Source organism: Salmo salar, chromosome ssa07, assembly GCF_905237065.1.
Source record: "Salmo salar chromosome ssa07, Ssal_v3.1, whole genome shotgun sequence".
In the NCBI taxonomy this organism is placed as follows: Eukaryota; Metazoa; Chordata; class Actinopteri; order Salmoniformes; family Salmonidae; genus Salmo; species Salmo salar.
Window position 1 is genome coordinate 53,639,826 of NC_059448.1, and position 20,864 is coordinate 53,660,689.

A 20,864-nucleotide genomic window follows, 5' to 3' on the forward strand; every position below is an offset into this window, starting at 1 on the left:
CCTCTTTCATAGCCAGTGTGTAGTGTCCACTGTTTCCCCCCCCCCAAAAAAAATGAAGCCAAAAAGCACCTGAATCTTACTGACTCCAACCATATTCCTCCTTAGATTCTGTGAAATGTGTCATGGGCTATACTCAAAGGTTTACTACTGTTGAACACAAGGTAGCACTGCTCTGCATGGGTTCAGTCTCTAGTCCGTTTGAGTGTTTCTTGTGCTGTTGCGTATCTAGCTATATATAAGCTTTACACCTGCTTGGCTGCTGCAGTTTTGGTTTTCTCCACAACAATATCAGTGACTGACCCTCCTCACCTCCCTCACCCTGAGCATGACCAAAACAAGTAACCTGTCTGTGTCCAAGCTTCTGTCCTCTATGGATGTGTTCTCATCCAGAACATTGCCCCAGAACATGTCTCCATTTTTCTTGAATTTTGAATAACTTTGACTGAGGGTTGGATTTTTGGAGCTGGATTTTTTTTGGTGATGTTTTTTACTACTAATACTACCACCCCCCCTCCTCCTCCTCAATGGTTTGTTGAATCCCGAGAGGAGTTTTCTTGAGGTGTGAAAGCTGACGGTAAGAGACATGTCCCACGACCCACTAGCTTTTGACTGGTTTCTTCCACCACTGAGTGCTCAGTCTCAGTCCAAGGAAAGATGGTAACAAAAGTGATCAGGGTTTGACGACACACCGATTGACTGTAGCCTCCGGGACTAGTCCTCACTGCATACTTGCACGTCTTGTTAAGAATTTCACAACAAAATCAATGGTGTTTTTTCATGTCCCCCGTCCCAAACTCACTACAATTGACCCATTTAAAAACAGCCCCATTTTTTTGTGTCCATGGTTTGAACTGCAATTGAAAATGTATATGTGTGTATGATTCTATGTTGAGACTGACTGTGTCCCCCTTACCCTCCCTCCCCCAACAGATTCGGGTGGTGAATGCATTCCGCAGCTCCCTGTCCCCCTATGAGGGGCTGGAGAAGCCAGAGTCACGCAGCTCCATCCACAACTTCATGACCCACCCAGAGTTCAGGATAGAGGACTCGGAGCCCTCCATCCCCCTCATCGACGACACCGACGCCGAGGACGATGCCCCCACCAAGCGCAACTCCGCCTCCCCCCGCAACGCCACGCCTACCCCTCCTTCCCCGTCACTCTCGCCGACGCCCTCGCCCAACCAGAACAATAATGCAGTGGAGAGCGGCAACAACCACCTCTACGTGGAGGGCAACAAGGCAGCAGGGACCCCCTCGGCCCCAGGGAGCCCCTTACACAGCCTGGAGACCTCCCTCTAATTCTGAGCCAGCCTCCCCCCCACCCTCAGCCACTACTACTACCACCACAGCCACTTTTCTACCCACGACGAGGAGCTCACCTCTGAGGAGGAGAGACGGCAGAGGAGAAGAGGAAAGAAGGGGTAGAAGGGAGAGCGGATAGTCTGAGCTTGTGCTGGACTGAAACGAGCAAACATTCTCGAATGTAGGGTTTGGTTTAGATTTTTTTATTTAATTATAATTTTATTTTTGTTCTTAAAAATACCCCTCTGTCAATGCGAGGGCTTCTTTTGTCTCCACCCCTCCCTCATTGATAACTTTTAGGTTGTTCTTGGTGCAAGAGGGGTGAATATAGACTCAGATTGAAAGTGACCTGTTTTTTTTATTCATATTATTTTAATGAGGAGGGGGAGGTGGTCCTCCTGGCTTGAAGATCAGCTGTAAGAAATGAAAGACGACCTTTAGCTTCTCTTTATCTGAATGGTGTTGTATATTTATGTCTTTGGCCCTTGCTCATTCAGAAATGTTTTTTCTGCTCCATTGGCTGTTAATATTTCTAATTATTTATGTTTTTGGAAAAAGCAGGTCTGTTTACAAAGTTTGTAGATACTTTTTTTCTGTTTGTAGACGAAAGAGCTTCCTGACGTACGATGCAGAAAAATGAGGGACAGAGTAAAACATTGAATAAGAGGACTATTTCAGATACTGCTGTATTTTCAGGAAAAAAAGGGTGTTTCTATTGAAACTTAACTATTTTTGCCTGCAATTTTTATTTGTTATATATTTGTAGATAAATAGAAACCTTCTAGCCAAACAGATAAACACTAAGGCTTGTATAGCGAAGAGGTCCATTGGGGGGTGGAGAGTTTCAACAGGAGAGGGAAGGAGTAAGAACCACCAGGGACTATTCATTCACATTTCTATAAATATTTACTACGTTCATTGCTTTAGCAGTTTCAATGTTCCGTTTTCTCGTTCACAGGGAAGCTCAAAAGTCCTGTTTGTCATTTAATTGTGGGTTAAGGGGAGGGGTATTAAAATCCTAGTCATTTTTTTTCACATTTAAGAGTTCATAAAGGGAGTTTGGCAGTTGGTCATCACATTGAGAATCAGTTCTGTTTTTTCTTGTCTTTTTTTTCACTCAGCGAAACTTCAGTCCCTGCCAATGTACAATATTGACATTTGTTTACTCAGGCATAGAAAAGGGTTGAATTGAAAACGGAGTCTATAAATTAAGAAAACATTTTAACTTTACATTTTTGGTCTTTGGGTAGTAAAATGTTGTATTGGTAAAAATAAAAGCAAGTGGATTATTTTCATATTTCATTCAATTATTTTCATTTATTTTTATGAAAACTTAAATTTCCCCCCAATTTATGGTTTGTGCACATTTTAAACCCTTTTACAGTCATAGATGTTGCTGCATATGATTTGTTTGTAGAATATTTTTGACACCTGATATACTGGAAAAAGTAAAGAATTGACACGTACATTTTTGTAAGAATAAAAAGACTAGGCATACACTGGTAACTGCACAGGGGTACTTTGTTTCATAACACCTCCCTTGGGAACATTTTTATACAGACAACCATACAAATTGTACCTTTGTATTTTTATGGAAACGCAGACGATAACTTTCAACCTACTGAACCAGAGTTTTGGGGTTTGACACAAATTACACATTGGAACATTTGGGGTGGGGCACTCAATAAAAAGGGTTGTGATTGGTTCTGATAAGAATATTTTTCTCAGGGTGGCAAATGGTATGAAATAAGAGACTAGGCTTTAATATAGGCCTGTGGTCAAAATACTACCACATTTTTAATGTTGTGAAGTAGCCTATCAGCCATGTTGGGTGGTTTTTGTTTCGGCAGCAGAGTGCAGATTCTGACTTAAATCCCTCACCTGTTTAGACCTCTCACCCAAATTTAGCTGGGTGTAGGGGGCCAAGAGAGGGGAGGGGAGGGGATGAGGGAGGGATATGTTCAGTAGTTGCTCAATGACAATTATATTTTGGGAATGAGTTTCTTGTTTTTACAAATAAAAAAAGCAGCTTGAAATTGCAAAATGTTGAAATGGGAAGAAAAAAGAATCCATATGTTTTTGTTCTGTAGATTCTTCTTATAACGGGAATGAATGTTTATCCATCTGTTTTATGGATTATTATTTTTTTATCTTAACATTTGGAAATAAAAACTACTTCATGTCTGTTTTTCTTGAGTAATTTAAATGATTATCGTGATTGGATTTACATTTGAAACTTGTCGAGTAATGTGTATGGTTTTTAAAAATAAAAAATTGATATTTAGCCTAAATACAGCCATGTTTTTCATTTATCATGCGTAACAGGCCACCTTAAAGGACAAGTGCACTTTAAAAATAAATCCTAATCTGTATTTTGGATGAAAATGGCTCATAAATAGCCTGTGCATGCGCACATGGAAAATTATTGCTCAAATCCAACAAAATGGAATAGAAGGTTGCTGATGAAGTTTGAAATGACACATTTTCATGTGTGATGTGTAAGACGTGGATCACAGAGCTTTGCCGTTTCCAAAATGACTTATTTGGGATTTGGATCCTTCATGTTTTATCTGTGCCTGTGACTGAATGAGGTCTGTCGCTGGTGGGATATGTTTCTCAAATTGAAGTGAAATTGCCAAAAAGTTATTGGGAACTTCTATAACATGTTTAGATCTAAAATGCAGATTTGGTAAAAAATAAATACATTTAAATGTACTTTGTCCTTTTAATAATGGTATGATTCTGTTTATAATGAAACCCATTCTGTCAGATGTCTGCCAAGTGCTTTAGTTGTGTTACACTGCCATCTAGTGATGAGTCTGGGTGGGTTTGAAAGATACGCGGAAACGAGTAACCCGCCACTAACAATTCGTCCACTGGATGGCTGCAAATAGGTTATTTCCTCATGCATGGAGAAGAAAAATATAGGATAATTTAATCATATATACCACATTCGCCTTGTCTCATTTTAATAATCAGCTAGGGATATTGATTATGGCACTGATAATCAGTAAGGTAACTTACGTTCCCTCTGGACTACCGTTCCGTTGATTCATGCTATGAGTAGCCTTCCCTAGTGTAATTTTTATTGTAATACTCATTCAAATCAGTATATGGTGTGTTACATGAAAGTGGACATTTGGAACGGGTGGCATGTATCATTGGCATGCTTATTGGACATCCACACCGACAGATGGCTCCTGAAGATTTAGCGCTCAGCTCCCTGGCAATCCTCCATGCTACACTACAAAATAATACAATTCCCCGACCCAGCGCTAATGCAGTGCACTGGGCCAAGGTTCGAAACCTACCCAGGTGACCCGGACGCACTGAGCACATAGGAATGACAGAACCGCGACTCGGCTGTAGGTAAGTACAGCACTGACAGTGCCCCGGGCGGAAGTGTTATTTTAGTTTTAAGAATTGACCCATTTCCAAGAGGTAGGCTAATGCTTTATTTTTAAAACAGAATGATAGCATAGCCTATTGTTGCAAGGAGACCGCGACGTTAACATGTAGCCCACTATTTTGACGATATTCCAAAGTCTAGTTTTGCCGACTATGTTGCTTCAAGAATGTATGAATAGACAGTAAGTAGCGGGGTGTCACATGACAGTATCACACAATAGGTCTGGCACTTGTAGACCATTCATGTGAAAGGGTGATTAAATGTCATACCGTCACCCCAGTGTGGTTTTCATCCGTATATTCCAGAGTGCGGAACGCGAGACCGGCCCTCCTACCTAAGGAAAGATGAGGGAATGGTGGCTTCTTGTGGGCTTGCTGTGCATTCCTCTGCTGGCGGTCTACCTGCACATCCCTCCTCCCCAACTGTCTCCAGCCCTCCTGACCTGGCGCTCTGCCGGAGCATTCTTCACTTTCAGGAGCAACAATATATTCTACAGAGGTAAGATTTGGCATCAGTAAGAGTAGAATGGAGGGATAGGGTGTTTTCTCATTTGATTCAGATTATATACGTCCAAACATCATACGTTTGAAATGTAACTTGCTTATGAATCCATCTCCCTATCCCCTGCACATACCTGATAGTGGTGCACTGTACTGATCTTTAAAGACTAATTGAATGTGTCATTGAACCAATTGCACTTTATGGCAGCGAGGTGTGGGGTCCACTTGCAAAACAAGATTTCCCCCAATAGGACAAACACCCCATTGAAACCTGAATGCAGAGTTCTGTAAGATTCACCTACATGTCCAGAGGAAAACTACAAACAATGCACACAGGGCAGAATTAGGCCAATATCCACTAATAATACAAACTAAAAACAAGAGCAATTAAGTTTTGATACAGCTGTTGATGATCAATTACTTGAGAAGGAGACCAAGTCAAGACGCTGTACCAGGTGGATTCACTTTATAGTAAGGCAGTTTATTATGAGACAAAGATATTTGGCTGAGCGTGCACGGACTCCTTCGTTTAGCTCATAGGGAACTAGCAGAAGAGAGCCCCGAAACATAGTGTACATCCAATTTATACAATGAAATAACAGTGTGTTGACGTTGAGTCTAGTAGGTCCGCTCTCCTGACTGGTCGATGAGTGGAGGGACGGTCCACTCTCCAGGTGGTGTCGACTTCCCATTGGCCCTTGGCAGTGTCCTTTGTCCTCGGAGTCCAACACACCTAAGTGTGTGTGTGTGTGTATTTCTGGTCATTCGTGTCTGGGTGCTTGCGATATTCATGGAATGTTGTTCTTTACACCAGTGGTCAGTTCGTGTGGCTAGGGCTTAAGTCAGCCATCTGTCTCTGGGTGTGGTCGTGATTGGTATCAGTTGGTCGCTCAATATGTCTCTGGAATTTTGTTGTGTGCTGTTGTGAAACATGTTGTGCAAATGCCCTCCTTATATATCATTAGGTAAAACGTTAGATTATCTTTATTACACAGCCAAGAGTCCCCTCATCCAGCTGGTCCTGGGGCTGAGGTCACAAACCTGTTCTACTAACACACTGAAGCCTCAGGACCAGAACATCCAATCAGAATAAACCAAATTACAACAGAACTACATTACTTATTGGGAAACACAAAGCACAAAACAAAATGCAGTGCTATCTGGCCCTAAATCGACAGTACACCACAGCAAACTATTTGACCATGGTTACTGATCAAAACCTTAGACAAAGTACAGGCTCAGTGAGCACAGCCTTGCCATTGAGAAGGGTAGACACAGGAAAACCTGGCTCCCTGTAGAGGAAAGGCTGTGCAACCACTGCAAAACCCGAGACAGAGCTGCATTTCCTGACAAAATGTCAAAAAAAATAACAATTTGAGTGTAATTACCCCAAATTTGAAACCCTTATTCAAGGTTTCAAAGACCTCTCTGATGAAGATAGGCTACCCATCCTGTTGGGGGAGGAAGCAGAGAGCTGTGGGTTGGCAGCACACTACATTGCTGCCTGCCATAAAATGAGGGACAGTGTCTGACAAACCAACCAACACACACATGTCCTCTATGCCATTGTTATTATTCACTGTATGGTTATTTTGACCGTTGATTATTGTTGTCACGTTGACAATATTATTTTAATTATGTTAATATTGTAAATCTCTAAAGTAAGCTTTGGCAATATGTACTTTGTTAAGTCATGCCAATAAAGCACATTTAATTGACAGGAGCGGGGAAAGCATTTATTTTCACCTGTCCAGTTGTCACATGAATGTGGGTGGAATAAAGAAACATCTCATTACATTAGAGATGCAGATTACTGTAGTCATCTAGAGGCGCCTTCATCAGTACAGGGAACAGTCTGGACTGCTACAAGTTAGAGCCCATGTTTAGATCAGTCATCATTTGCACTTTACAATGGCAAGTTCCAAGCACCAGTTTTATCCCTTTGACCCATGTAACATTTTCATGGTACGTGATGAACAATGTATGCTTTACTTTTTCCTCTACCAGAGACCTATGGTGCTGTAGGCAGCTCTGATGTGGTCATTCTCCTCCATGGCTTCCCTACCTCCAGCCTGGACTGGTACAAGGTAAGCTGATAAGAGAAAGGGGCTTATCTATAAAATGTTATGCACAGATCAATTGGTTTGCTGGGATAATTCTTATTCCATTATTGCACACTCAGATGGTATATTGTGAACAGAGCCATGTTCAATAGGGCACACCGTAGCAAATTGTTTTGCAACCGGACATGAAAACAAGCATCCCTTTTTGGAGGTCAGGTAGTGCCTAGGTTCATGTCTTTTTTGTGCCTTATGAACATGACCCAGGTATCTGGACAGGTGTCTGAATGCCAGGTGTGTTTGTCTTACAGATATGGGAGCCCCTGAATCGGCGCTTTAACCGTGTCATTGCTCTGGACTTTCTTGGTTTTGGCTTCAGTGACAAACCTGTGAGTCGCAGGCTATGACAGACTTGAATTGTGGGCGAAACGGTCTTTGAGGCATCGGTTAGAATGCCAGGGAATCTACCAGGGAGAGAAATGTACACATTAACCCACAAACAGTGCCAACGAATAAGCAAGCAAACAATTGCCAATAACTGAGGAATGGCAAGTTATGTTAACCTATAGACTACGGGAAAGTAGACCAGAAGGAAAATTGCATTAACAAAAAAATAAATTATCCAAATAGGCACATTTTGTTCTAGCTAAGGTGCTCACCTATACTGACATTTCTCCCTGACAGAGGCCCCACCGCTACTCCATCTTTGAGCAGGCCAGTGTTGTGGAGGCGTTGGTGTCCCACCTGGGTCTGATGGAGCAGAGGGTTAACCTGCTCTCCCATGACTATGGAGACACTGTGGCCCTGGAACTGCTCTACAGGTGAGCTCAGCACTGCTGCACGAAGTTGCCAGTTTGTATTTCCCCCACTAATGGTCAAGGTTGGGCTTGGAAGCCAATCCTGGAGGAACCCTCATCACTGAAAGCACTAACATAATAGGTCTACATCTCAATAGTCTAGTGATTTCCCTTCCATTACCCAACAACACAGGAAAGGTGAAATATGGTGGATGTTATAGCTTTTCCCGACTGATCCCATCTTTGCATCTCACAGGAGTGACCACAACAGGACTGGACACTTGACCATCAACAGCCTCTGTCTGTCCAATGGAGGTAGAGTACAGTTTCAGACCTTTTCCTGATTGGCTACAGGTAGCACAAACCATACTTAAGTAAAATGTACCATTTAAATGGACAAAGCAAGCCAGACAAAAACATTTTTAAAGTAACTTATTCAAAGTTGTAGAGCATCATAGCCAAATGATATCAGGATCCAGGTTAATACAGACCTGCTGAGCCAGGAATAGAAAAATAAAACGTGTTAAAGCTGCAACACATCTGAAAGATGTAACCTTACCTAGTAGCCATGTAGTGACCGTACTGATGGTACCCAGACAAATACACCCTGGGAAGACTCCAACCAGACACCACCCTTAGCCTGGGAAGAACTGTGGTTGTAGCCAACAAGAAACATGGATTATTCATGAAGTTGCGTCAATAATAAGAAATCATGAACATAAACTAGAAGATATCAGAAGCTTACTGCTGGTTCCTGGTTGTTCTGCTCATGCCAAGGAATCTTGATAGAGCCGGGGGCCCAATGGTGCAGTAAAGGGTCTTCTCCACACTGGAAAGACTCCACACCAGGCTCTGGGAGGCTTCAGGCTCTTCCTGAACCTGCTGGTTTCTGCTGGAGCTGACACGAGCTAGTCGGTATGGAATGGGAATAGAGCCTCCAGTCTCAGGAGGAGAGGGGGGCAGCATATGCTTGTCAGTGTCGCTCCGACTAGTGCCGTGCTCATAGACGACTAGTGCTGTGCTCGAAGAGGGTGGAGAAAGACAGTCCTATAAACTGGGGAAGGAACAAACTAAAATGTTAACTTCAGATAAGACTTCCAAAAACAATTCAAGCAAACAGTACTTTAATGTTGCTCTTACCTTGTTGATAAGGAGAGCAATGAACAGCTCAACAAAGCAAGGAGGCACCTGCAGACAGAGGTTGAACGTTAAACAACATGCTCAATGTGATGAAAGTAACATTGCTCTTGCCACCATCTTACCCTGAGCCAGTACTAGCAGCTATGATAGCCAATGAACAGTACTGGTGAAGTGAGGAGAAAAGACTTGAGAGTATTTATATGTTGTGTCTAGCAGACAACCTGTAACCAATCAGAGCCTGATTAGACAATGATGGGCAGCTGGTGTAAACTCACCTGTCTTGTCCGATTTATTATTTTATTTTTTACTAAGACTGCATTTACACAGGCAGCCCAATTCACTATTTTTTTCCACTAAATCCTGCACACCCTGCTTCTCACCAGTACCAGAGTTGCTCACCCTTGGTTTAACCCCTCATTCAAATCAGTGATTTTGTGTTCTTACAAATTCCTCTACTCCGAGTGATACACACTATACCGCAATAGTTTCCTATGGGTTAGTGCTATCCGGAATCCTTGATGTCCCTACCCTAAACTCTTACCCCCTCAAACTCAACTCTGGACCTCGAAGCCAGTTCCACTGTATTTTTTCATTGTTCCCCTAAACCCCTACCATTTTAAACGCCCCAAGGATCATAGCAAGGACCTCTTCATATGTGTACAAAGTAGATTACCGGTCAACAACTTCATGACAAAGTGACATATTGCTTTGATAGCCTTTGTCTTACTGTTAACTTGCCATGTTTGGTTATGAAATATTTAATGTAAGTAAAAAACATTTTTTCTTGAACAGGCATATTCCCAGAAACACACCATCCCAGATTCCTTCAGAAGGTTAGTCAACATTTACTGTGGATATTCTGGATTATCTGACTGTTCTCTGGGCATTATGACTGCTTATTGTTGTTCTGTTGGATGATCGCCATGCTGTCTCCCACACAGCTCCTCAAGGACTCCAGCTTCCTCTCTCCAGTGCTGACCCGTCTCACCAACTACATGGTGTTCTCTAAAGGGTACATGCCTGTGTTCTCACATACTGTATACGTTTCCTCCTACTGTACACAGCTCTTGAATCTTTAACGTGGACACAGAACAGACACATGAGCTCAAACTAACAGGGTTACAGCAAGGGGCTCAGTCATTGATATATTTTTTCATTGTGTATTTTGAATTATCTGCAGCGAAATACATTACCTTTACATGTACAGTCATACCTCAATATTAAAGTTACAAGTTATGGCAGTAGGCAGATTATGCAATAGTCATGTAAACACTTTACTCTGTTTATTATAATCTGACAACGCTCTGTGTTTATGAACGCCCAGAGCGCACTCTGGCACTCCAGATGGAATTTACGAACACACCCAAAGTGTCTATTTACGGTGTGTTCGTACATTCACTGAGTGCGCTCTGGGCGTTCGTAAATTCAGAGCATTGTCAGATTGTCCGTTAGTAAATTCAGAGCGTTTTGCTCTCAGAGTATTCCGAGCGCACACTGGACGCTCTGGCGGAGGAGGAGGGTCGATCCGAGCGTTCTGACCTCACAACGGCAGTCAAGCACCCAAGCCGTTAGCTAGCTTGCTAGTTACTTCCAGACAAAAATGAGAACCTCACTCTGACCATTTTACTCGCCCTTGCAGAGCTGGTTTGGCTGTTTTCATGTTATCCAGAGCACTGGTGACTGTGATGCTGGCAACAATTTAATTACGCACCGGCCATAGTCAATAGGTGTTGAGCGTTTGTAAATGCTTGAATTATTCTGCGCTCTGGCACACTGAGAGCGCTCTGAAATCGAAGTACAGCTAGAGTGAATTTATGAACACACCCTTAGTGTTAAATTTAACTGCCAGTGCCAAATAATGCATATTTGAAAACGAACGTTATGCCTACCTATGTTGATTTCCATCACAGGCATATAACTTAGCTTAGGCAGGCTAGGGGCTGGGAATGTCGAGGAATTCTGATTTCAAGAGAGAATACTGTTGTGTAGAACGAATGAGACAAGATTAATTCTTTAAAACCTGCTCAGGTGTATTAGCAATAACTTTTTACGTTCGTGAGCTAACATAACTGTTTAGAGTAGGCATGTACGGTGGCTCCTGTAGGACAAAAGGTTAATCTAAAGGAACACACAACAATAATTCACAAGGGCACATAGCAAAAACAACTGTTATGTATTGACCATTAAATTGGCATATGCGATGCTGTGTATGTGAATTGACGCACTCTACTCCCGCACACACATTTTGACGGCGTTTCTCTGTGATTTCGGCTTCAGAAGTAGTTTTCGCATACAAGCTTTATATGTCAAATATGCTTCCCAAAAATAACGTGGTCGCGGTGGTAGAACGTTTATTTTGATTGGCGATTTTCTGCATTTGTCAGAGTGCCATCGGGTAACCTGATTTTCAACGTGTCCATGTAAACATAATTAGAGAAATCATTCTTGCAGAGCATGTAAACGTTTGAATCGAACTATTATATTAATGACTATCCGCAATAACTGCAATAACATATTTACAGTAAGAACATTGATGGCAAGTTAACTAGGCACAAGTATTACAGCTCTAGTTATGTCCATTCAGTTAAATTATAAACCCCTCGACCATTTTACTGTTTCAAAGATGAACATATTTTATTTAAATGTTATGAAGGTATTTATATTCGCTGCAAAGCATAGCTGACGAATCAAACTGAGTGAAAACATGGAGGATTACCTAACCAGCATTCAACTGAGTTTGAGTGAACATATTTAATGTACTGTAAAGATGTAGCATTTACCCAGTTTACTCTTGGTTTCGGGTCAGGCTCGGGGACGTGTTTGGTCCATACACCCAGCCCACAGATGCTGAGTTGTTGGACATGTGGACAGGGGTCCGCTTCAATGATGGGAACCTGGTCATGGACAGGTACTGTACCATACACTGTTTTCGGACCTCACTAGTCAAATACCTATACATACGGAATAGAGTAGTCACAAGACAGGTCTCTGACTCATTTCAAACTAAAATGGCTAGTCAAATTTTGGGTTATTTGATACATTGTCATAGGTGAAAGAAATTGATTAAAAAAATTATAATTTGAACCCAACCAAATTGCACTGAATAAATGTGCACATTTTCCATCTAAATGATAACATACTGTATATAAACAGAAAAATGTTTCCACCTGCATAGATTGTGTTGTTAACCCTTGTACTTTTCTTTTGATTGAATTTATTAACATAAGCTAGTTTCCCATTTCTCCCTATACAGTGATGGATAAAAGTGATTGACTGATTGATCTGTGATTAATTGGTAATAAGATTGCATTCCCTTCTCCTCGTAGTATCCTGCAGTTTATTAACCAGAGGGATGAGCACCGAGACAGATGGGTTGGTGCTCTGACCTCCACTTTCATCCCTGGTGAGTACTGTCTGTCTAGTTGCTGAGCAATGATTGAAACATCAATTCCCGGTTTATGTGAAGTCTGTTACACAAGAGTGTCTCAAGTTATGACTGAACCTTTGATAACTGAATGAAAACAAAATATTATATAATCTCATATAGATATGAGGATCTATTCATAATTATTTAAGAGATCTACAGTGCCTTCAGAAAGTTTTCACACCCCTTGACTTTTTCCACATTTTGTTGTTACAGCCTGAATTGAAAATGGATTAAATGTAGATTTTGTGTCACTGATCTACACGCAATACCCCAATCCCTTTGTTATGACAAGCCTAAATAACTTCAAGAATAACAATGTGCTTAACAAGTCAGATAATAAGTTGCATGGACTAACTCTTTGTGCAATAATGGTGGTAACATGATTTTTGAGTGACTACCCCGTCTCTGTACACCACACATACAATTATCTGTAAGGTTCCTCAGTCGAACAGTGAATTTCAAGCACAAATTCAACGACAAAGACCAGGGGGGGTTTTCCAATGCCTTGCAAAGAAGGCATTGGAAAACCTATTGGTAGATGAAGAAAATAAAAAAAGCAGACTTTGATTACCCCTTTTGAGCATGGTGAAGTTATTAATCACACTTTGGATGGTGTAACAGTACACCCAGTCACTACAAAGATACAGGTGTCCTTCCTAAATCGGTTGATGGAAAGGAAGGAAACCGCTCAGGGATTTCACCATGAGGCCAATTGGGATTTTTAAACCAGTTAGAGTTACAGTGGGGCAAAAAAGTATTGAGGTCAGCCACCAATTGTGCAAGTTCTCCCACTTAAAAAGATGAGAGAGGCCTGTAATGTTCATCATAGGTACACTTCAACTATGACAGACAAAATGAGAAAAGAAATCCAGAAAATCACATTGTAGGATTTTTTGTGAATTTATTTGCAAATTATGGTGGAAAATAAGTATTTGGTCAATAACAAAAGTTTATCTCAATACTTTGTTATATACCCTTTGTTGGCAATGACACAGGTCAAACGTTTTCTGTAAGTCAAACGTTTTCTGTAAGTATTTTGGCCCATTCCTCCATGCAGATCTCCTCTAGAGCAGTGATGTTTTGGGGCTGTCGCTGGGCAACACGGACTTTCAACTCTCTCCAAAGATTTTCTATGGGGTTGAGATCTGGAGACTGGCTAGGCCACTCCAGGACCTTGAAATGCTTCTTACGAAGCCACTCCTTCGTTGCCCAGGCGGTGTGTTTGGGATCATTGTCATGGTGAAAGACCCAGCCACGTTTCATCTTCAATGCCCTTGCTGATGGAAGGAGGTTTTCACTCAAAATCTCACGATACATGGCCCCATTAATTCTTTCCTTTACACGGATCAGTCGTCCTGGTCCCTTGGCAGAAAAACAGCCCCAAAGCATGATGTTTCCACCCCCATGCTTCACAGTAGGTATGGTGTCCTTTGGATGCAACTCAGCATTCTTTGTCCTCCAAACACGACGAGTTGAGTTTTTACCAAAAAGTTCTATTTTGGTTTCATCTGACCATATGACATTCTCCCAATCCTCTTCTGGATCATCCAAATGCTCTCTAGCAAACTTCAGACGGGCCTGGACATGTACTGGCTTAAGCAGGGGGACACGTCTGGCACTGCAGGATTTGAGTCCCTGGCGGCGTAGTGTGTTACTGATGGTAGGCTTTGTTACTTTGGTCCCAGCTCTCTGCAGGTCATTCACTAGGTCCCCCCGTGTGCTTCTGGGATTTTTGCTCACCGTTCTTGTGATCATTTTGACCCCATGGGGTGAGATCTTGCGTGGAGCCCCAGATCGAGGGAGATTATCAGTGGTCTTGTATGTCTTCCATTTCCTAATAATTGCTCCCAAAGTTGATTTCTTCAAACCAAGCTGCTTACCTATTGCAGATTCAGTCTTCCCAGCCTGGTGCAGGTCTACAATTTTGTTTCTGGAGTCCTTTGACAGCTCTTTGGTCTTGGCCATAGTGGAGTGTGACTGTTTGAGGTTGTGGACAGGTGTCTTTTATACTGATAACAAGTTCAAACAGGTGCCATTAATACAGGTAACGAGTGGAGGACAGAGGAGCCTCTTACAGAAGAAGTTACAGGTCTGTGAGAGCCAGAAATCTTGCTTGGTTGTAGGTGACCAAATACTTATTTTCCACCATAATTTGCAAATAAATTCATTTTCTCATTTTGTCTGTCATGGTTGACATGTACCTATGATGAAAATTACAGGCCTCTCTCATCTTTTTAAGTGGGAGAACTTGCACAATTGGTGGCTGACTAAATACTTTTTTCACCCACTGTAAATGGCTGTGATAGGTGAAAACTGAGTATGGATCAAAAACACTGTAGTTACTCCACAATGCTAACCTAAATTACAGCGTGAAAATAAGGAAGCCTGTTAAGACACTAAAGTAATACTGCAAAAGATGTGGCAAAGAAATTCACTTTTTGTCCAGAATACAAAGCATTACTTTTGGGCTAAATCCAACACATCACTGAGTACCACTCTTCATATTTTCAAGCATGGTGGTGTCTGCATCATGTTATGGGTATGCTTGTCATCGGCAAGGACTAGGGAGTTTTTTAGGATATAAAAAAAACAGAATAGAGCTAAGCACAGGCAAAATCCTAGAGGAAAACTTGATTCAGTCTGCTTTCTAACAGACACTGGGAGACAAATCCACCTTTCAGCAGGACAATAACTTAAAACACAAGACCAAATATACACTGGAGTTGCTTACCAAGATGACATTGAATGTTCCTGAATGGCCTAGTTACAGTTTTGACTTAAATCGTCTTGAAAATCTATGGCAAGACTTGAAAATGGCTGTCTAGCAATGATCAACATCGAACTTGTCAGAGCTTGAAGATTATTAAAAGAATAATGGGAAAATATTGCACAATCCAGGTTTGCAAAGCTCTTAGACATACCCAGCAAGACTCACAGCTGTAATCACTGCCAAAGGTGATCATAGCATGTATTGATTCAGGGGGTTGAATTCCTTTCTTATCCAAATATATTACTGTTTATTTTCATTACCATTTTATTTTTCCCCCCACTTTAACATTAGAGTATATTGGATAGTTCGTTGACAAAAAATGACAAACCTATTTTAATCGCACTTTGAAACAACAAAATGTGTAAATAGTCAAGGACTGTGAATCCTTTCTGAAGGTACTGTAATGACAGAAGGGCAATGGCAGGAAGTTAAGATAATGTACTGTCTGTCATTCATTCAACTCCATCACTGCTGTTCTATCCGTTGATGTTGATTTCCTGCAATAGGTTGGTTTGTGCCTACTATGAAACTGCACAAAAACAAGTTACAGTGCCATGTCAGTTAGTACACTGAAGTTCTGAATGCTGTTGTACAGTGACTGTAAACGGTAAAACTCCCCTCTGGTTTAGACTATGAGATGACCAGCGAGTCAGTCAGTGAGGCTAAGCTACTTAGCGCAGACTAATACCTCCCAGGAGATTATTAGCCCATCTGTGCCCCATTAAGGTTAGCTGGTAGTGGCGTGATCGGTGTGATCCACACCTCTCTCCCTCCCTACTACACATGGTCCCCATCCCCATAGAATCCTGTTCAACATCTCACTGCAAAGTGTTTCGGTCTGTCATCACTAGATGCATTATAACATTTGATTGTTATGAGAAGGCATGTGGATTTAGTTAGATACTAATTGACTAGCCTGTCATTGGAATGCAAAAAAATTATAGTTTCTGGGTTTTTTAGAACAAGTTCCTCCACGTCATCTCTCTACCTCCTTGTCTTTCAGTTCATATGATCTATGGACCCCTGGATCCAGTCAACCCTCACCCCCAATTCATCTTCCTTTACCAGTAAGTGCACCTCTTCCATAGTCTTATCCTATTGACATGCATTGAGGTATTTAAGGTGTTAGTGAGAGTTTCATTCACATGCACTGGGTCATTGCCATTCACTTGCATTGGGTAGTTACATTTGTGAGTGTAGGAATATTCAATGAGTTTTGCTAGGGCTGAGATTGCATGGTAAATGCTGTCTTTCCATATGAAGAGCTGTAGTATCATGTACAACCACATGATGGTGGTGTTTACGGTTAGTGTCTGAGGCACAATGTACTCCTGTTTTTTCCTGTCTCAAATAAGGGAAAGGGGGATACCTAGTCAGTTGTACTACTGAAGGCATTCAACTGAAACGGTTTTGTCGACGTCTAAAACGTGATATTAATTTAATACAATACACTTTCTATGGCGTGCCGAGCCTTTTTTTTGTCGTAAGGTACATAAGGTAGTACCTCTTCTCCTGTTGTTGGAGCACAAGCCTGTGCATTCCTTCTAATGTCTGTAAAAATACCAGAAAGGGTATTCAAGCCCTACAGACAGACAGAAAGTATATTGTAGAAGTATTTTTGGGCTCAAAGCTCAGTCCATAGGTTGTGTAGAATGTTAAATGCACTCTCTTTGTCAGAGTATTTTATCTTACTAACAGTAATTGTCACTGCCTTGCATCGCCAAGGTAATGGGTTCAAATCCCATCCAATGTCATTTTTAACATAAACCTACTCTCTTCAGATATCTACCTTTTTAATAAGTGTTTCCTAGTTAGTGTGAAGGTGTCTGTGGCGCTGGTGGATGCTCCCTGGCTCACACAGATGAGGTTGCTGCTTGGAATCCCAGTCCTGGATTGAAGAGGACCGCCCTTCATCTCTGAGATGGGGAGCGAAGAGGACAGAAGAGGGGGCATGGTCCCTGTATTCAGATATAAATGCAGATGGTTATGCAATAATTCACCAGAAACACCATGGTTAAATCTTGAAAAAAGATACTGTTTAGTCTTTGCTTCTGCTTGCCTTGAACTCTACTCAATTCTCCCCTCTCGGTTGCTACCTTCCTCCACCACCATGTCAGTCCGTGTCAGTTGTTGGCGTTTCAGCTTGTCCGGTTTGATCATTTCTTTTGGACCATCTGGATAGAACCTTCTTTTGACTCTCTCACCATTTTTCCAACCGATGCTTCGCACTGCTAATTACCACCCCAGAATATCTTACAGTCCCTGCCAAGTCTTTCCCCATGGCCTCTGCTTGGATTGGAGCCCACAACCTCTCCACTGAGAAGCAGACGTCTTTCTCTTATGCCACCATCTACCATGACGTCGTAGTCCGAAAAAGCAGAGAACAAGTATGTTCTTTGTACCTGTCGGTCTGTAGCCTTCTGACACAGGAGGATATATTGAGGCTATAACCTTAGCTACAGAACCACTCGGGTTTTGAACCATTATCTTGCTCTGCAAGCCGGTGACAATTCCACTCAGCCACTGCAGGATTTAGATTAAAAAATCTATACTGCTCAAAAAAATAAAGGGAACACTTAAACAACACATCCTAGATCTGAATGAAAGAAATAATCTTATTAAATACTTTTTTACTTTTCACACTACAGGCTGACCCAACTTTGATGTAATGTCCTTAAAACAAGTCAAAATGAGGCTCAGTAGTGTGTGTGGCCTCCACGTGCCTGTATGACCTCCCTACAACGCCTGGGCATGCTCCTGATGAGGTGGCGGATGGTCTCCTGAGGGATCTCCTCCCAGACCTGGACTAAAGCATCCGCCAACTCCTGGACAGTCTGTGGTGCAATGTGGCGTTGGTGGATGGAGCGAGACATGATGTCCCAGATGTGCTCAATTGGATTCAGGTCTGGGGAACGGGCGGGCCAGTCCATAGCATCAATGCCTTCCTCTTGCAGGAACTGCTGACACACTCCAGCCACATGAGGTCTAGCATTGTCTTGCATTAGGAGGAACCCAGGGCCAACCGCACCAGCATATGGTCTCACAAGGGGTCTGAGGATCTCATCTCGGTACCTAATGGCAGTCAGGCTACCTCTGGCGAGCACATGGAGGGCTGTGCGGCCCCCCAAAGAAATGCCACCCCACACCATGACTGACCCACCGCCAAACCGGTCATGCTGGAGGATGTTGCAGGCAGCAGAACGTTCTCCACGGCGTCTCCAGACTCTGTCACATGTGCTCAGTGTGAACCTGCTTTCATCTGTGAAGAGCACAGGGCGCCAGTGGCGAATTTGCCAATCTTGGTGTTCTCTGGCAAATGCCAAACGTCCTGCACGGTGTTGGGCTGTAAGCACAACCCCCACCTGTGGACGTCGGGCCCTCATACCACCCTCATGGAGTCTGTTTCTGACCGTTTGAGCAGACACGCACATTTGTGGCCTGCTGGAGGTCATTTTGCAGGGCTCTGGCAGTGCTTCTCCTGCTCCTCCTTGCACAAAGGTGGAGGTAGCGGTCCTGCTGCTGGGTTGTTGCCCTCCTACACGTCTCCTGATGTACTGGCCTGTCTCCTGGTAGCGCCTCCATGCTCTGGACACTACGCTGACAGACACAGCAAACCTTATTGCCACAGCTCGCATTGATGTGCCATCCTGGATGAGCTGCACTACCTGAGCCACTTGTGTGGGTTGTAGACTCCGTCTCATGCTACCACTAGAGTGAAAGCACCGCCAGCATTCAAAAGTGACCAAAACATCAGCCAGGAAGCATAGGAACTGAGAAGTGGTCTGTGGTCCCTACCTGCAGAACCACTCCTTTATTGGGGGTGTCTTGCTAATTGCCTATAATTTCCACCTGTTGTCTATTCCATTTGCACAACAGCATGTGAAATTTATTGTCAATCAGTGTTGCTTCCTAAGTGGACAGTTTGATTTCACAGAAGTGTGATTGACTTGGAGTTACATTGTGTTGTTTAAGTGTTCCCTTTATTTTTTTGAGCAGTATATATATATTAATGTGTATGTGTGTGAAGTTTAATATATATATATTGAACTTTAAAGTTACTCAACATTTAATCCAAAGCATCAGAGAGGGAAAAGAGACTTGAACCTTAATTGTGAATCAAGAAAATGCACCACCATTGGCCGTGAGTTGTGTGGGATTTGTAGACTGATGTAAGGCACCACAATTATGCAGAACTAAAGGGAAGATTTGAACCCCCGTCTGACTCGATTGAAGGTGACTGACCAGAACGAGAAAGTGTAGGCTATATAGAAATGTCGCTCAAATTGAAAATCATTTCTATCAGCCTAATGGCGCTGTAGCGAGATCTCACGTTCCAGTGTTTGGAATTGTAAACAAGGCTGCATGGAATTTCTATAAATGTGACTCCATGCAGCCAATGGCAACGTGCGCTTTAGGTATAATGCTAGGAGCCGCTTGTGTTTGACATCTCTAATGCAATTCCACCACTATGCGGATGTCGGCTAAACCGGAACTGATTGGTTAAAGCCCCGAGACAAATGCTTAAATTCTGTATATACAGTAGTAGACAAAGTATTTGGGTTTCTGTATATATCCCCCATCATTCATTTGGGTATTACAGAACGCAAGTATTCCTTTTGTATGAATATGTCCTCTTGTCCCTCCCAACCCGATGTTGTCATTGTCCTTCAGGAAACTGGTGCAGAGGTCTACTGTGTCGGTTCTGGATGAACACATCAGCCATTATCCCCAGCTGGAGGACCCTGCTGGCTTCCTCACCGCCTACTTCAGCTTCATCAACGCCTTCTGAGCCAACGCACCAGAATTAGACCATCTGAACTTCTGCGAGCATAACCTGGGTCATGTTCATTTGGGCTCACAACGGGAAGGTTAAAACATTTTGCAATAGGAAAACAAAAATATGCATTTATTGGAGTTCAGCCCCGTTTCAGTGTTTTCTTCTATTTGGTGCCTAATGAACACAAATCTTCACATCTCCCATTGTGGAAAAAGTTGTGAAGATTCAGCCCTGACTTGGTCAGTCATGAACAAAAACCTGGATGAGAACTGTGCACATTGAATCATAGCTGATATGACACACAGTAATCTTGAATCCATTCCTGGTCTGTCATCAAAGCACCAAGCCAAGTTCGACAGATTCCTGCTACTCAGTATGAACAAAATGACAGTACTACATGGATCAACTACTGCTATAGGGACATGGGTGATCTTTCATGCTTCCAGTAGATTTCCTAAGGTAATCTCATCTTTGGGGTATAATCTATTTGTTGTTTATGACAAATTGATGTAATTCGTAAGGTTGAAGCGCATTTGTAACAGGTTGCATCCCAAGGAAAATAATTTTGATATGATTTCTACATTCTGGATGGAGGAAATACAGCACTGACTTAAAGGTCAACTTTCTAGAAATAAAAGTCGTTTTCCATAAAGCTAACACTTCAGTCCACAAAAGACTCATT

General features: G+C 42.3%; 2 protein-coding genes and 1 long non-coding RNA gene across 14 annotated transcripts in view; 2 read left to right on the top strand and 1 right to left on the bottom strand.

The window, feature by feature from the left end:
* Positions 1-3,486, top strand: part of LOC106608917 (plasma membrane calcium-transporting ATPase 1-like) — a 57,636-nt gene extending 54,150 nt beyond the window's left edge. For 6 of the 7 annotated variants that reach the window (XM_014207126.2, XM_014207129.2, XM_014207127.2 and 3 more), the window contains one exon: positions 931-3,486. In XM_014207126.2, the coding sequence (XP_014062601.1) occupies positions 931-1,299 (369 nt within the window). In that variant the 3' untranslated portion in view covers positions 1,300-3,486. The remainder of the gene's footprint in view (positions 1-930) is intronic. The other variant, XM_014207132.2, reaches the window with a different exon arrangement.
* Positions 3,487-4,336: 850 nt separating this feature from the next.
* LOC106608920 (mesoderm-specific transcript homolog protein) lies at positions 4,337-20,839 on the top strand. Of its 5 annotated transcripts, none has more exons than XM_014207134.2 (12): positions 4,359-4,671; positions 5,017-5,209; positions 7,219-7,298; positions 7,583-7,660; positions 7,956-8,092; positions 8,325-8,383; positions 10,001-10,041; positions 10,150-10,220; positions 12,015-12,116; positions 12,535-12,611; positions 16,409-16,472; positions 20,077-20,839. In XM_014207134.2, exons 2-12 carry the CDS (start codon positions 5,056-5,058, stop codon positions 20,192-20,194), a joined length of 981 nt encoding a protein of 326 aa, XP_014062609.1. In that variant the 5' UTR covers positions 4,359-4,671; positions 5,017-5,055; the 3' UTR covers positions 20,195-20,839. The 5 variants fall into 5 exon arrangements, with proteins under 5 accessions (XP_014062613.1, XP_014062609.1, XP_014062612.1 ...); XM_014207137.2 differs by having other exon boundaries at positions 4,671-4,743; XM_014207136.2 differs by lacking the exon at positions 4,359-4,671 and adding an exon at positions 4,697-4,892.
* LOC106608921 (uncharacterized) lies at positions 6,660-11,292 on the bottom strand. Of its 2 annotated transcripts, none has more exons than XR_006770677.1 (5): positions 11,098-11,292; positions 9,209-9,256; positions 8,814-9,122; positions 7,931-8,718; positions 6,660-7,735 (listed from the first exon to the last, which is right to left on the bottom strand). It is a non-coding gene; the product is annotated as an uncharacterized lncRNA (long non-coding RNA). The 2 variants fall into 2 exon arrangements; XR_006770678.1 differs by lacking the exon at positions 11,098-11,292 and adding an exon at positions 9,331-10,499.
* Positions 20,840-20,864: the final 25 nt, after the last annotated feature.